Consider the following 17,319-nt stretch of genomic DNA (forward strand, 5'->3'; position numbering starts at 1 on the left):
AAATTAAACCAATAAATTATGCAAAGTCTTCAGAACAATAGACAACAACAAAAATTCCACAGTTGAAATTGCCTCTAGCTAAAAAATAAAATTAAAAAAATCAAAATTTGACTTTATTAATTCAGTTATTGTACTAACTTCAAATTAAAGGGTCTTTATTACAAAAAAAGTTTAATAATGCTATTTACAACATATTGCTAAATAATATAAAGGCAGTGTTTTGTCACTTTTATAACTATGTACACATGAGAAGTAGCTGGGACAACAGCAGTTTATGCCTTAACCTTTGACTCTTCCAGTTACATAAACATATTTCTCTTACTCTTGAGCTCAGTTTTATATGGTTAGAATTTATTTTCACTAAAAGTGTGTGTGTATTATATTGATTCCTCAAGGAAATCCAGGCCTGATAGATTTGGGGTAGAATTTAAGCTTTGAAATTTCATCCAGATTTGACTGTATATTTCTTGTATATTTTAGTATTTCTTATATCAGCTAGCTAGGTAGAGAAAATAACCGAGGGCCTCAAATGACAAAAATGACTGAAGTCATCACCTTTCATACTTTGAAACAGAGCTATTCCTAAGAAGATGCAAAGGTTAAACACCAGTTTTCATCCCAGCTCAAAATAATGAGCATTTTCAATGGTTTACAACCAACAGTTCTACAGAAAACAAAATTGCATTTCCTTCAACAGAACATTTAAGTGCAATACAGTAATTGCTTACTCATATAAATCAGTTACATTCTTTAAGGGGAGCTTTTTGAAAACAATGCTTATTAAAATTTCCAAACACAGAATAGATACCCAAAAGAAGTCTTTGCACTAAAACACCAATAATTACCATATAATACACATGACAAATAGAAGAGGATTTTTTTTTCAATTTTTGATTACTTCTCATGTACAATGCTCATTTGATGGGGTTTGCAAACCACTTCTTATATATATTTATATTTATGTTATATATATATATATATATATATTTATATATATATTTATATCTTTCAGTTCTGCTGGTGAAAGTCCTATATTTAAAGCCACAAAATCTTCACTTTTATTTCTTAGTTAATATTAACCTGGGGGGGGGGGGAAACCCTTTGCCAATAAATTACTTGTGCACATAAAAAAAAAGCTGTAACTTTACAAAAACTGGATCACCTATGTCCTGGACATATGATGAGAGAGATCTTTTTTTTTTAAAGTACTGAGCTGGGTTTTAAAGAATGCTTTCAACTATCTATACATTAACTGCAGCGTTTCTTATAAATTTAACAGATGTTCTCAGAATGTAGTTATTAAAATCATCTGCCTTTTATTCAAGAAGAGCCATCAAGCTGAATATATACATTGCTTTATAAAAGTTCCCCTCAGCTATAGATGTTCACCCACATACCTGGTACAGTAACAATGATTCTGCAAACTTAAAACACTTTAAATTAAATAATACTCAGAGGCACAAAGCAAACCTCAGGAATATATGGGTGAACACTCCCTTAAATAATTACTACATTCTAATATCTTTCACTTTTTAAAAACCATTTAATGTGAAGCGTTCCCATTACACAACTGGAGATACAGTAAGAATTAAATGTTTCATAGTTTCAAATAGAACATTTTTCTCACAAAACATAACAAATGTCTAAAATAGGTTCTTAATCTACATTGGAAAAATGTAAGCTTTTCACTTCACACGCATATTGTGTGTGTATAAGTATATATACATATATATATATCTATATATCTATATATTATCATGTGTATATGTGGGTATATATGTATGTATATGTATACACATATATATAATACGTATGAAATATTGCTTCTATACTACTTTTCATTACGCTAAGAACACACAAGGTCTGCACCACCGTTACAAAAAATTGGCTTCTACAAGAAATTTTCAAAATTGAATGCTGCTCAAACGACTGAGAAAAAAATAATTTGCATTATCAAACTGTTCTAAAAATTCTCTTCTTCAAAAACTTATTCTCCTGCTTTTGTTTTTTTGTTTTTAATTTTCTTTAAAAAGACACAAAATATGCATAGCTATCAACATTATGTCAAACAGCTGAAAAAAAGGTGGGGGGTGGGAGGAAAAGAATCTAGTCTTTATTGCAGCTGTAGTAATTCAGAGGTAGGGGGAAGAGGAAGGTTCAAAAAGACAAAAAATTGTAAGCCACAGAAGGCACAAGAACAATTGTACTTGTGAAGGGGAGAAAAACTGTTAATTTGAAGGATTTGTTTTACCTAATCCTTCCGCTGGTGCATTTAAGGTCTAGGCACACACTATAACCTCTAGTTTCTGTACAGAAAAAAAAAGTGAGTTAGAAGATGAATGTCAATATGGAATTTCAACATTTTTTGAACTACTTTCCGTATGTAAACTTTTCTTTACTACAATAAAAGCAGCCTTCTGCCTTTTATGACCCATTCCTATGTACAGTTTTGCTGAGAAATAAGAGTTTGGTGGGGGTGGAGGCACAATTATTGCTGGGCCTGCTCAATGTTACACCTGCTGCAGCATCCCAAGCGGACCCAGGATGTCCAGCTGGCTCAGCAGGGTGGATCAGTTCTGCTACACCTACAACAGCCACCATCATCAGATGCAGCACTAGCAAAGCTGCTGCAATGCAGAATTTAGTGGAGAGAGCACATCTGCATCATACGCTTGTATCAGTTTTACAGAGGTTTCGACTGTCACGATTCTACGCAACAAATTCCTGGGAGAAGCAGTTAGAGAAATCTTCCTTCACAGAACTATAGTTCCCAGTATTCTTGGTGGAGAGGAAATTACTAGTAAATAAGTTGACATCTGTAGTGTACATAACCCCTGAGTGTCTGGGGTAGGACCACATCACCTACACAACAACCTCCATTATTTTGGGCATGACAGAACCATCTATGTCAACCGCAACCCTACGTTCCTGAAGCCTAGCATCCTGTCTTTCTTTATAATGGTATTATAATGGGCAGGCAGCACAGTAGGTCAACCCCGGCAAGCAACGTGTGCTGCTATAAGCTCCGTCTGCATAAAACACTCCACGGCAAAGAACATCTATAGGACCAGGATGAGTTTTTTTTTTTTAATGGAATATGAAAGAGATCATTGGACGAGCATGAAGTCTACTTAAAATATAGCAAAGACCAATGCTTTATGTTTTAGTTAATGTGCTTTGGGAGACACAAAGGCAATATGGCTATATAATGCAATGAAGTCATCATAAAAGAGCTAGTTAAATTATCAGTTATATATATATTTAAAAATCAAGGTTTGCTTGGGTTCCCCCCTTACTTTTAGTATTCCTATGCATCATTCACTAATGATTTTATGTACACTATGTATAAATAAATAAATAAATGCCATAAAGTCTAGTGTACACTTAGTTCAAATTAATCATATTTCAATCAGTAAAAATTGTAGTAGTACTAATAATACGAATATTAACAAAACAAAAAAGCAAAAACATATATAAGGAAAGGATGTCTAATGTATTACAAATAAAGTATGGCTTTAGTTTGTTATGTTTGGTTTTTAATGTCTGAGCTGACAATGGAACGGTAGGCTCTATGTAAGGGGCTGCCATAGAAGTGTATTTCAATTTAATAGGGTTAGTAAGGTGTTCAGCCCAATGGGAGACACTCATGTTCAAACTCCTGTAATAAAACACGAGGAAAATGTAGCTCTTGAATGCCTCCTGTACACTTCCAGCAAGCTTCAGTAGAAATATGCTCTAAATCAGAACTGGAATGTTCTCCCATAATGGGAAGAAAAGAAGTGTGTAGCTAAAGTTTTCATCCTTTTCTTAGCAGCAACTGCTACACAATGAAAGGGTGTTTTGAGATGTCCCAAAGAGTGATGATAGTGCATAACAGGAAGCACAACAGTATGTTCTCCAATGATGAGAGACTTACTAGTGCAGAGGTGTGGAGCTAGTGTCATTATTTTGGCACAACAGTAGGTCTGCCTCCTGTGTCAATGGTGCAGCTACACCAGCATGATTGGAACAGGAACAAGCATCCTGAACATGGGATTGTGGGTGATTCAGAGCACTAATCATCAACAAAACCCTACATCTGGAAATGTCCTAATAATCTGCACTTTATTTTGTTCATGAAGGGTGGCATTTACGGTGTCAACTGTATGGATGCAAAAACTGTACTAAAGACTTCAGAGGAAGTTTAGAAACAGCATGGCTTGCTTTGAGTGCAATGCATACGGCAACAAATTGTGGCCCTTTATCCTTTGCTATTGGCTGCATTGCCTGCACTGTACAGACACTATCAGTTCTTGAAAAGAATGACAGTGGCTGCAATCCAGAGAGCTCTGAGCGAAAGGGAAAAAATAAGGTAAAACCATATACACAATTAGGCCTGGTTCAGACATTTAATGAACTATAGTTTATGAAGCTGGGAATGAGCCCTGGGCTTGCAGGCTCTCCCCATGCCTCTTAACTTTGTGTGCTGGCTTCAGCGCTTGGATCCCACTCAGTTTAAACTACAGTTCTCAATTACTTCTGAACAGGGAATTGTGGTTTCATGTCAGTTTACTAACCAGGATCTTCTTAAACCAGGATTAAATGGTGGTTTAGGATCCTGATTAGTAAACTAATATTAAATCACAGTTCCCCATTTCGGATATAACAGGGAACTGTAATTTAATAAGACCATGATTGAAGTGCAAAAGCCAGTAGACAAGGGGATGAGCGAGTGTGTAGTCATGACACTTGTAAGTGGGTTAATCAACTACAGTTTATTAAATTGGGGATGTTACATATGGAAAGGTCCATTGCGTTCTGTATGGTGTCTGGATGCATCTTGCTTATGCAAAAGTCTTGCACCAAGAAAGTTGCTATTCTGCTTGTAGAAACCCAGTTTCTGCATGTGGAAGAGGGTAACTGGTTTGCAGCTTGGGTGTCCTAGGTTGTTTTTAAAAATAATAATAAAAAATCAGCAGGTTTTTAAGGCTTTTCACTATCTCTCAAGCAATATTTGTAAATGAAGCATCATTGCAGTGGCTAGGTCAGCTTTTCTAAAATTGTAATGTCATGTGGGGTAAACTTTCACTCTCCAAAGTCAAAATAAACCTGGTGTGTGTGTTTTTTAAATCAATGTAAAGAAAGATTTTTTTTTTTTTAAAGGAGAATCCTAAAGAAAATAATTTGGTAAACTGTAAAACAAATACCTTGGCTAATTAGTATCAAATTGGTATCAAATTGTTGGGGAACGGGTAGATAATGAAAAAGGCTAGCCCAGTTAACAAAAAATTCTTACTGCATCTGTACAAAAGACAACAGAGAAAACGACAAACACATAGTGCCATAGCATATCAGGAAACACTACTAGACACTACACCTTTGCAAAAATGCCAAAAGAAAAAGGAGACCACTGAAGAAATCATAAAAACTAGCAACAAGCTTTTTTTAAAATTAGGCTGATCAATGTGTCAACTCACTTCAGTTTGATTCATAAAATTCTTATTACTATTATTATTTTCACTGTAAGGTAAACTTTCCTTTTGGTCACCCTGAGGAGAAATTCTATGTTGGACTGCTTTAACATGCATTCTGTATCGGTAAGTGTCAAAATCAAAGCCAACTAGTAGTGCTAAATACACACTCATTGCTGAAATGGCAGCCATGTGTTAGGTTTATCCTGTTCCCAACATTAAGCAAAACTTGCTGCATTTGGTTGCAGGGATGTTTTGCGCTTCTCTGCCCCATGTCACTGACTGCTGATAGGGAAACACAGAACATCATGACCTCAGTACACAGTTCTAGTAGACATTATGGAAAGATAGTGGTCTATTTGCATGGCTGCCATTTTTAGCGGCAGCTGTGTGTTTAGCATCGTGTTGAGTTTGGTCCTGAGACCTACCGAAATCATATTTGTCCACAATCAGGTCTCAAATTGATCACAAGGCAATTGCATATGTTATCTTGAGTGAAAAAACAGAAAAACTCTGATGCGCCCCATATATTATGCTTTATTCTCATGTTTTATTTGCCACTAGCTTTTGTTGTAGGATAGAAGTAGTCTGATCAGCTGTATTCATTGTTAATGAATCACTTATATTTGAGGAAATAATAAAAGTGGCTAGCTTCTGCTTTCCTAGCCAACAGGACAGGGATAAAATTTCTGCATGATTTATAGGCACAATCCAGAGCTAGCTGAGCATGCTCAAGTCCCAGTAAGTAAGTTAGCAAGCACAGTTAACTACTTAAGTTCCATTGGATGCAATGGATACGGCCAATTTTTTTACAAAGTTGTGCTCTTTCTCTCTATGGCTAGATCTACACTAGTGCTTTTTACCGGTACTGAAGTGCACTGATTACTATTGGGGCACATTACACATTCCATATACCACTTTTGTAGCATCGTTTCCCACTTTTTATTCCGTATTATCCAAAATATCACAGCAGATGTCATTGTGTGTGTTACCAGGTATAAATGGGCAAGAGGGATATAGTGTTACCCTGATGGGATCATATCTGTATGACATGAGGTGTAGATCCAGCCTATATTGTGCCTAGTTTATTCATTTAAACAATATTTTCTATAAAAAAAATCTCTGTTCCATTTCTAATATACAGAAAGTTTTCTTATACTTTGAGATGTCATTGTTTTGCCTCAGTCATTTTAGAATAAAGCAAAGGTATAGTAGAATGCTTCTCAGATGAAAAGGTAGTTTAAAACACTGTTTTTCAGGCAAAAATATGAAATTTCATATACATATACTGCCTAAGGGCTTGGTTGGGGGGAGAAGAATACATTTTGATAAAAACACCACTTAGCACATCATCCAAACCTGAGCATTCAGCGTGATAAAGTGTTAGGACACAATCCAGCCAAAGTTAAGCATTAAGAACATTAATCCTATGGACATCTAGTCAGAAGTAAGTCCTACTAAGTTCAGTGGGACTTACCCCAAAGTATATATACATAGGATTGGAGCCGCAAGGTCCCATTGATTCCAATTGGAGAGATTTTCTGCATGATTTACCAATGAATTAATAGGAAAATGTTCTGCTATGATTAAAAATTATGCAAGAATTTTTTACTCTATGGAGAGTGAAATGCTATTGTTTTAATAAGCTGACCATATTATGAAATTTAAATCACTGTGTCTGCCAACAGCAAAACTCCTTGTTTTAAGTAAATTTGAAGGCAAAAGGAGAAGGGGACGGCAGAGGGTGAGATGGCTAGATAGCATCACCAATGCAATGAATATGAACTTGAGCACACTCTGGGAGAGAGCGGAGGACAGGAAGGCCTGGCGTGCTATGGTCCATGGGGTCATGAAGAGTCGGACATGACTTAATGACTGAACAACAAATTTTATTTTCTGCAGTACTGCTTTGCTAGAAATAGCGGGGCGGGGGTGGTGGGGGAGAACAAAAAATCTGAGTAAGTAATGATGGTGTGAACTCCAAAAATGAAGGCATTCCAACCCTGGATTTTTGGATTCCAATTCCACCTGATCTAGTTTGGTTTGGATCCAGACCTCTCTCGAATCTAGGCCCAATCTGAAATAGACCTTTTTCAATCCTACAGCGATTCCTATGAGAATTCCACACCGCTACTCCCCACTACTACAGGGGGTTGGACTCGATGATCTTATAGGCCCCTTCCAATCCTACTATTCTATGATACCCCTTTCCCAAACTTTCCAAAATGGTGGAAAGCAGATGGGGACCACTTCTGGGAACAACTGGCATAGGGTACATGGCCCAAGATGTTGCTACACAGCATACAGGACTCTGGAAACTAGGGTGAATTATTCAGGGCATCTGTTGTTCTACTAAGGGGAAAGATTGAAGACTGGCATGGATACCACTCTTGATCTTGTTTGAATAAGTGGAAGGGATGTTTATATGTCTTCTAACCTATAACATGAAAATCTTACCTCCTTCATTAAATAGTTGAGCTAAAGTTTTAGAAAGCACTAAGCTTGTGAAATGCCTCCATAGAGTTGAGAACTTAACATAAACAAAGAGACACAACTGACTGTAGAATTGCACTGTGACATTTGTCTTTCTAGAACAAAATGCCGCTTTGTAGTGAGCAATAACTGGCTATATATATATATATATATATATACACACACACACATACACACACACATACATATATATATATATAAAAGTAATGCCCTAAACTTGCTAAAACAGGCTTGTACACACTTCAAAACATTCTTCTTCCAGGGGGAAAAAACGAAACCCAAATATTTTTCCCTCCAAATGTTAAAAGTCATGGGCAAAAGTAAAACAAAGGCTGGAGTTAAAATAATGATCCACTTGTTACTGACCTAAATAACAAAAAATAATAGCAATCACCAAAGATTATGATCTGATTTCATGAAATTAATATAGACACACATACACACACTCACACACAACTTGGGCATCAAAAAGGGGGATCTGCTACTTTTTTTTTTAATACATTCATAAATAGTGGTTGAAATTTCTACTCATGGAGAAGCTCTTGGAGGCAGTTTGGGGATTTGAAAATCTCAGGAACTTCACTGTCCAGCTTACAGATGACCTTGTATATGGCCTTCTTCCAGGAAGGATCAACATCTTTGCCTGCGATAATGGCATTGAAAAACTCTCGTAATGTGATCTGAGCCACTTCCAGGAATCTCTCTGGAACCTGCTGATACAAGGAGACAATGGCATTAATAAAAGTTTTCAGTTTCAAGTCTCTGGGTCTTCAAAGGAAACTGAGCTAAGTTCTTGCTTTCAAAAGGGAGCTTACATAGCACCTGCATTTTCTAAATGTGGCAGACCTCTATTCTCTTAGGCAAGGCTGTTATATATAGTACAATAACTTTTAAAACATGTGTTAGCTAGCTTTGTAAAGTCGAACCACAGAATGTAGGTATTAAAATATGAACATCTGGGTTTAGAGAGTGCTGGATTTATAATTAGCAGAGGAAGGGAATGATGGGGGATGGAAGGCTATTGCCTTGAAGGTTTGCGGAAATTTTTGTCCACATTTGTATGTGTTTTATCACTCTTTACTCTCTAAGGGTACATGTGAGAATTTAGCATGTGCTGAAAACAACATAGCCTCTTCACTTCTGTGTGTTCTGCTTTGGTTCCAGCTAGTGCTGAAAAGGTATCTATTACAAATGGTTGTTTGCAGTATTATCATGAGTACCTAATAAACGCATCCTCTAATGGCCTGGATCCACAGTTGTTTTGTGTGTGGTGCTCCCATAACATAACTCAGCCATTATGGTTCCCACTTCGACCCAAATGTCCCAATAAAAATCATATGTATTCAACCAGGTGGAATGGGGGTGGGGTGGGAACTCTACAGATGCTGTGAACATAGACCCAAGTTTTTTGTGACCAGTTAGGTTTCTCAATGGCAATCCAGTTTATTTGGTATACTGAAAATCAGTGCACACTGCTTTCAACATCTTTGACAACAAATTGGGGGAAAGCACCCTTTTCATGAAGATGGTGTACCCTAAAACCAGTTCCTTTTCATTTTATTTATGTTTTAAAAAGGATACTGTACATGCAGATTCAGGCCCCCTTCATAATACCCATTCATAGGTAGGGGCAAGTGACAATGCAACTTGGTCAGCAGAGCTCCCAAAGATCAGCTGTTTGAATGAGTGGCTTCCATTCCCATTCCTCAGGGACCACATCCTTCCTGCAACTGCTTAACAGAAGTCCTAACTGTCGATGTAAGACAGCCACCCCGAATCTGATGTCCTCCAGTTGTATCGGACTACAACTCCTATCACCCCAGCCAGTGTGGTTGTGGTGGCTGGGAGGATGGGAGTTGTAGTCCAACACATCTGGAGGGCGCTGGGTTAGGGAAGGCTGATAATTGCACAAGAGAAGGAGTGGAAGGAGTTTTTTTTCTACCTGGTAGAGTGCATATTTTGCACAAAGAAGGTCACCCATTAAATCCCCAAGCATCTCCACTTAAAGCATCTTGGCTAGTAAGTGCTGGGAAAGACCTCTGCCTGAGATCCTACAGAGCTGCTGCCAGTTAAAAGTGGACAGTATTGGGTGAGATGGACCAGTATAAGGCAGTTTTATATGTTTGGCTCAAGGTGAGTGCCTTGAATTTAGCCCAGGTATATGCATTCTTGGATGTAGCCCACCTGGCAAGAAGCGCTGTGGCCTTCAGACAAAAGGCCCCCAACTCTGCCTTAGAATATCATCTCAGAAGCTGCCTCTCTCACTTGCAGACATCAAGTGACTTTCATGAATACAACAGAGGACTCTTAGTCTACTGATTCTGCATACTATTTGCCATTCCGGATCCCGCTAACGAACCAACTGCTCTTGAAGAAGTCTTCTGACTTTCCCCCCCCACCTCACATGGAAGGCCCCCAAATTAGACTTCTTTTTCTGTAACGAAGTACTGGAAGCTTTCTCACAGATGACACACTGGCAATCTTCAAGCCAGATTTTGCCATGAGGCAGACATGTGATCAGCCACTGCTGAAGTCAGTGGGAGCTGCTTGCATGCAGTAGAGGGTGGAATTTGGACCCAAACAGTGAGTGTCCTTTGAAAAAGGCATATTGACTAATAATGCTGAAGGAGTAACATGAAAATGGGGGAGTGGAGAAGAGAAAGTCAATAATAAAGATTAAAATAATTATTTCCCTTATACTGACCAAAATATCTCAACAAGACACCTCTGTGTTTTGAGTTTTGATTCATGTAAACACAGAGTGCTCTGTCTAATGATATGCAATGCTTTTGTTTGTAGGGATTGCACGAACCCTTCCCTTGAAGTTGACAGCACTTGTTATTGTCCAAATTAAGCATGCTGTAGAGATTGTGTAGGACTGATGGGTTTGGGAGGGTGGGAGGTATTTGCTAAATGTTATGGAAAGATAACAAATATTTGATACATTCCGTCAAATATTTCTCTGGAGGTTTGGTTAAGTATTCAAAAACAACAGCCTTCAGAGCTGTACTATGGAACAGGAAAGTGCTGGCACAGTTTTAGGGAGGTATAAAAAAATGGAGTCCATGATGTTATAAAAAACCAAGAGAAATTCCGATGGGGTATGAAGTTGACTTGGACTGAACCAGACCATTGGCCCACCTAACTTTGATCTTGATTGCCAGAGAGGTGTGGTGTGGAGTTTTTTGTTTTTTTTTAACAGCTCTTGTACATTGCACACTTCAAGGGCCACTTGGGTGGCAGAGAAGCAGTACACAAATGCTAAACAAACAAGCTGGTCCTTCAGAGGCAGAAAAACCATCCAAAGCATAAGTGGGACTCCTAGCAAGGACAGAAAGGAGCTCTGGGGGAAGACTAGGGAAGTATAGAAAAGCTGAATGTATTATGTGCATCCATTTCCAGTACAGATGTTAGAGCAGCCTTCCTCAACCTGGTGCCCTCCAGCTGTCTGGCATTCCTGATGATTGGCCATGCTGGCTGAGGCTGATAGTCTCTGAAGTCCAAAACAACTGAAGGGCACCAGGTTGGGGAAAGCTAGTTAGAAGAACACCTACTCCCTAGCCACTGGTTTTCTGGCAATGCAGCTGAAGAACTATGTCAAAGCGAAGTGACAAAAGAACGGACAAAAGTAACAAGTTACCTAATGGCATTTGTCCAATGGCATTTGCCCAGCAGTTTGAAACTGTTGATATTTCAACTCAAATATATAATTTATCTCCAATGCTGCCATCTATACCAGCGGAAGCAATGTAATACTTTTATTTTAAAGATCCAAGAGCAATCCACCCAGGGTGATACAGGATATTACAGAACATTCTGCATAACCTATTTCCTAGTGTAGCTGGCTAAAAGCATTATTGTTGTTAACATTTTAGGTGCTAAACATGCCTTGCTGAAGAAGAACCAGCATGTCTATGCAAAAGGAAGCAGTGATGATGCCAATGGCATTTATACAAGGATGGTGGGGTTGGAAATGCAAACTCAAGTATCTACGCCATCAAAGTTTGGGGTCAGTTTGTAATAAAGATGTCAGAGAATTCCGCGATGGATCTCGGTGAGGCCAAATGCAAGTGCATTCAGCCCCCCGAAATCCATCGCGTAACGAAGCCCCCGCCTCCCCCAACCCACGAAAGTCGGGTGGGACGGAGCCCTCGCCCCACCCCACCCCACGAAAATCGTGCAAAACGGAGCACTTAAGTGCTTCCGTCGGCACTGACTTGTGAATGGCGCCCGCCCTGTGGCCGCCATTCGCTTCTTCTTTCATGCCGTGATAGGCTACATAAATACATACGTAGCCTATCACGGCTAATGCAGGGACGCCTTTTGTGTCCCTGCAGAGGACATGATAGGCTACGTAAGTATTTACGTAGCCTATCATGGCAGGCTAAAAAAAAAGAAACAATGTGTACGCAAATGGCGGCGGCTACGGCCGCTGCCATTTGCGTTCCTTATTTTTGGCCGTCTTGGTTTACGTAAATATTTACGTAGACTATTACGGTGAAAATAAAGGGGAATGCAAATAGCATAGCGGGTGCTATTTGCGTTCCCCTTTATTTTTGCTGTTATAGTCTACGTAAATATTTACGTAGACTAAGATGGCCAAAAATAAGGAACGCAAATGGCGGCGGCCATAGCTGCCGCCATTTGCGTACGTGGTGTTTTTTGTTTTGTTTTTTACCCAGAGCTCTCCATTGCCGGAAATCCGGCTGCGGATGGCTCTGGCCTGGGCCTGGCCAGCTGCTCTGCGGAGCCGCCGCGGAGCACAGCCAGCCGGTCGAGGATTCCGGGGGGGGGGGAGGAACGGAGTGCCTCCCCCCCGTTGAGGATTCCAGGGGGAGGGATGGAACGCCTCCCCCCCACAATAAACATAATCCGCGGAAAGGTAAGTGACTTTCGTACATCCCTAGTTTGTAATGGCTCAGCCAGAAAAATCCATCCTTCTCCACCACTATAGCCACACTTTTCCCTTTCTTACACAAGCCTATTCTGGACCAAGCCAGGGAAGCTCACCCATCACTAAGGGCAAGTCTTGCCATTGTCTTTTTAGAGTTCTTTAATGACATCAACAAGTCTGCCAAATTTCCCAATCTGATTGTGATTTTTTTTTTTTACATTTTCAAATTTTGCTTCTGAAATTAGATTTTGAGGAACACCTTTTAAAACGTAACTATTAACTCTTAAGGCAATTGTGTTAAAAATCAATGTGTACAATTCAATGCTTCTGTATTTTTTCCCTCTGAAATTTCTAATATCTCCATCATTAGAATAATGCAAAAGAAAAAAAAAGAATTAAGAAAATATATACTTTTTTAAAAACAAATTTAAATTAGGAGGGCTTTTTAAAATTACCCAAATGAGTTTCAGTTCTAGTAGACAGGAATAGTTTGGCAGAGATTATACAGTGGATTTTCAAAAGCTTTTGATGAAGTCTGTCATCACAAGCTCCTAAAAAATTGACAGTGATGAGGTAAGGAGATGGGCCCACTCATAGATCACTAACTGGTTAAATAATAGGAAACAGAGGATAAGAATAGACTATTATATTATTTAATACTAGCGAAGCACCCAACATTTTCTAAGCACTGTACATATATTAAAAGGTACTTCCCTGGCTGCAGACACACAATCTGGTAGACATGACACAAAAGGAAAAGTGAATGCAGAGGGAAGAGGAAAACAAGTATTAGAGCAGCTGGTAAATTGTAGGATCCCTGAAGAGTCTATACTGAGTCCAACATCATGGAGTGGCATCATTGATTTATTTACAGCCCAGGGAAAGTCTGGGTGAAAAAGTGTGTTTTCAGGAAGTGTTTAAAAGATTCACATTTTACGGGAGTTGAACTCTAACATATCTGTAGGGCAGCAAGCCTAGGCTAACAAAGCTGTGAAAGGTAGCTACTATATGTGAAGGAAAAATCTTTCCTTCACTGTCTGAGATAAATCCGGGAAAATTCTGGAAAGCGTCGCCAACATTCAAGCATTTTGGACTGACATCTGACTATTAGCCTTTAACCCTTGTTTAAACCTAGCTGGGACCAATGATGACTCATGGCTGCACACACCTAGACACAGTTGGGATCAGGGGAAGGATAGCTGCTTTAAATACGACCCTTTTAGTTGACACATCCTGTATATCTGTAACATCTGTAACGAGAGGCCTTCCTTGAGTGACCAGCCATTTATTAAGTTCAGAATCTGAATCGTTTTCTTTTTAAAAAAAATTGTTTTAATATGGTGTTTTATTCTTTTATCTTGTCGTTCACCACTCCAAAATCTTTGATGTGGAGCAGTATATAAATGTTGTAAACAAACAAACAAACAAACAAACGAAATGTATCTGCCAAAACAGAATATATGAAGTAGCTCTTAGATCCCACAGTAAACACCACTGTATGAATGCATGCTTCTCCACAGAAAAGCCACAAGTAATGACTCGTGGCTGTGTCACATATGTGTGTGAAGGAAAGAGACAGACATCCAGGGATCATCACAGAAAGAGAAAAGGTGCAACTAACTCTTTTGACTGATATCATGTAGCATCAGCCTTTATAGGCAATTTGCTGAACAATTTTACTTACAACCTGTAATCACCTTTGTCTGTTGAACCCTTCTACGTTCTGAGAACACATATCCAAAACGAATGGCTATATCCCACTGACTTGGATTCCTGCACTGAGCATGGTGTTGGACTCAATGGCCTTGTAGGCCCCTTCCAACCCTACTATTCTATGATATACTATTTGAGGATTACGCGGTGGTTGTTTAACCCTTGCATAAGACACCCTTGCCAGATTTACGCGACACCTTGGCTTGAATTTTCAAGTTGGGTTGCGGCGATTGTGCGAACCTGGTCACTATGTTTCCATGGGTTTACAACAGACTTCAGCCATTCCTGTCTCAGTCTATTTTTATTGGCCATTCAACTTGTTTCCTCATGCCAGGGAGCCTTGCTTATTGCTTTGTGTTGCATATTAATCCAATAGCCAGGGCTTAGTTTGAGCCTGGGCTCACCAGGGCTTAGCCCTGGGACCTTTTTTCCATACCACAGAACTTTCCTGAATTAGATGAAGTAAAAACAAAACAAAATCCTCTGAGCCTGTACAGAATGCCTTTCCCTCACCACAACCGGCACCCTGTGCATCTAGGATTATACAGAAAGGTTTTCAGGTCAGAAGATGTGACTTGCAGGCTTGTCTGAGCCCAAGAGACCCTCATTTTAGCAATTAAGCACTCCTTGCAGCTTGGTCTAGCTTACTTCCCCTCCCCCCTTTTCACAAAGAGCATAATATTTTCTTAAGAGAATGCACATTCTGAGGCAAAGCGTCTAATTGTTTAAATGGATGGGTGGCTAGATAAGATTTTTTTTTTCCAGTGGGCAATTAACTAGTCAGCTGTGCTAATTGTGTGTGTCTGGGGGTAGCTTTTCCCTGACCCCAAGTGATGATGACCTACTAAGTACATCTTTACACCTAACTGACTGAACATCTCTCCAGTAGAAACATCTGCAGAAACAATGCCTCAGTGACAAATAAGACCCCCATCCATAATTCTTTTTATAGACTCAACAACAATCTCTACTATGAATCCAGGACATTTTCCTAGCATCAGGTGGCTGCAGTCAATCAAATAATAATACTTGACATTCGCAGGGAAGAAAGACAATGCTGAGAGGGGGAACTAGGTGGTGGACTTCAGACTTACACACTGTTCATCTCAGAAAGGGGCACTACTTTGCTCCACATAACCGGTATATCCTGGGGGACACATGGCGACACATGTCAAAACGGCAGAGACACCAGCAGTGTCAGTGAAAATATTGGTGGAAATGACTGATTATATCAGGGTTGCTGTAAAGCAAAGAAGGATCAACTTGTCCAGTGCCTACTGGTAACTATGATGTGTGATCCTATGCTCCTATAACAGTCCTAAGTTTAGCAATGGTCTATCATCGAGTCTCCCATACCATCCAAAGCCTCCCTCCACATGCATTGCCTTCTCACCAGGTGGGAGAGTATAGATTGGGTGGAAAAGACTCATGTGATTGGTCCTGCTCACTTGGTTATTTAATTCATATGTGTTACTGAGCAGCACACTATAACATGAACTGTTTTGAATATTCTAAAGAACAATTTAAATACTGAACAATATTTTCTTCTACAGACTCATGCATGGTTTTGATGAAAATATGAACTAGCAATGGAAACATCGTTTCTCCAGTCCAGTAAGAAAGATCTGTGTACATAAACAGCGCATAGTCTGTGTGGATATGCAGCTAGATCTTTCCCCTGAGAGCTGGTACAGCTTTGTAGCTAAGTGACTACGAATCAGAAGATCCTGGATTCAAATCTCTCCTCTGCCATAAAATCAGGGACAAAACAGACATTACTTTAAGAGAGATATCCTATGGCCCCTAGACAGCATTTGCAGGGCCATAGGATAGTTTGTATTCCTGGATCCGATCTCAGAGTCAGTGCTCTGATCTCAGACCCAGGAGTCCGAGCTCCCCATCCCGTCCCTGTTGGTGTGGAGAGAACCATGCCAGCTGCCTCTCCGAGGTTGCAAAAGCAACCTTGGAGGGAAGGTAATGGAGATGTTCCCATGGGCAGGGAGGGAACTGGGGAGGTCAGCTTATGCGGAATCCTCTGGCCTCCCCAGCCTCTTTCCCTCCCCTTTCTCAATGCCTCAGTTAGACTGATGGAAAAGCTCATCTAGCTGAAATACAGAGTGGGAGGAGTGTGGAGGTGAAGATTGCCTCCCCCACCCTTCCCGCTGTGCATTGAAGGCAGTAAGCCTCCAAGCTCAGAAGACTGCACTCTACATCTGTGTCTAGCAACTACATTTTTTATTCCATTTTTATTCTAGAGTAGATGCAGGGGGCCTGATCCAGAACTTAAAATCTCCCCTACCTCCCATGCTAGGTCCTGATCCAGACAGGGGCCCCAGCACATGCTCTAGCGTAAGATGAAAGAAGAAAAAAAAAGACATAGCTGCTAGACACAGAATCAAAGTAATGTCTGTTTTGGTCCTCATTAACTGGCCACAGGTAAGCTGCTCTCTCACTGCCGCAGATCACAGTGCCACCCACCATCTGCAATACGGGGATGATAATACTAATCTGCTTTACAAGGTTACTGGCAACAGATACAGTGCCAGCTTCAGGTTTATGAGGGCCCTTGGGCAGACACCCTCAACGGCTCCCTCCCTCAGTTCGTTTGCCTTTTTGCCACCATTGCCACCAGTCGCTCAGCCTCTTTCTCATTAGTGCTACCACTTGCTTGCTTGACAGGCAGTGAGCAAGTAGGTAGTGGGATCTACTGCTCCTCTTCCTCACCACACCCTTGTCTGGGCCAGAGCAAGAGGCAGGCCAACAAGCAGA

At 39.9% G+C, this 17,319-nt stretch overlaps 1 protein-coding gene across 2 annotated transcripts in view; it reads right to left on the reverse strand.

Annotated features, from left to right (window-relative positions):
• Positions 1 to 5,144: 5,144 nt before the first annotated feature.
• PROX1 (prospero homeobox 1) overlaps positions 5,145 to 17,319 on the reverse strand; it is a 75,892-nt gene continuing 63,717 nt past the window's right edge. For both annotated transcript variants that reach the window (XM_084832684.1, XM_084832675.1), the window contains one exon: positions 5,145 to 8,653. In XM_084832684.1, coding sequence (XP_084688810.1) covers positions 8,468 to 8,653 — 186 coding nt within the window. In that variant the 3' untranslated portion in view covers positions 5,145 to 8,467. The remainder of the gene's footprint in view (positions 8,654 to 17,319) is intronic.

This window comes from Heloderma suspectum, chromosome 1 (genome assembly GCF_057233095.1).
Source record: "Heloderma suspectum isolate Gila_16-S chromosome 1, 16-S_ref, whole genome shotgun sequence".
NCBI lineage: Eukaryota > Metazoa > Chordata > Lepidosauria > Squamata > Helodermatidae > Heloderma > Heloderma suspectum.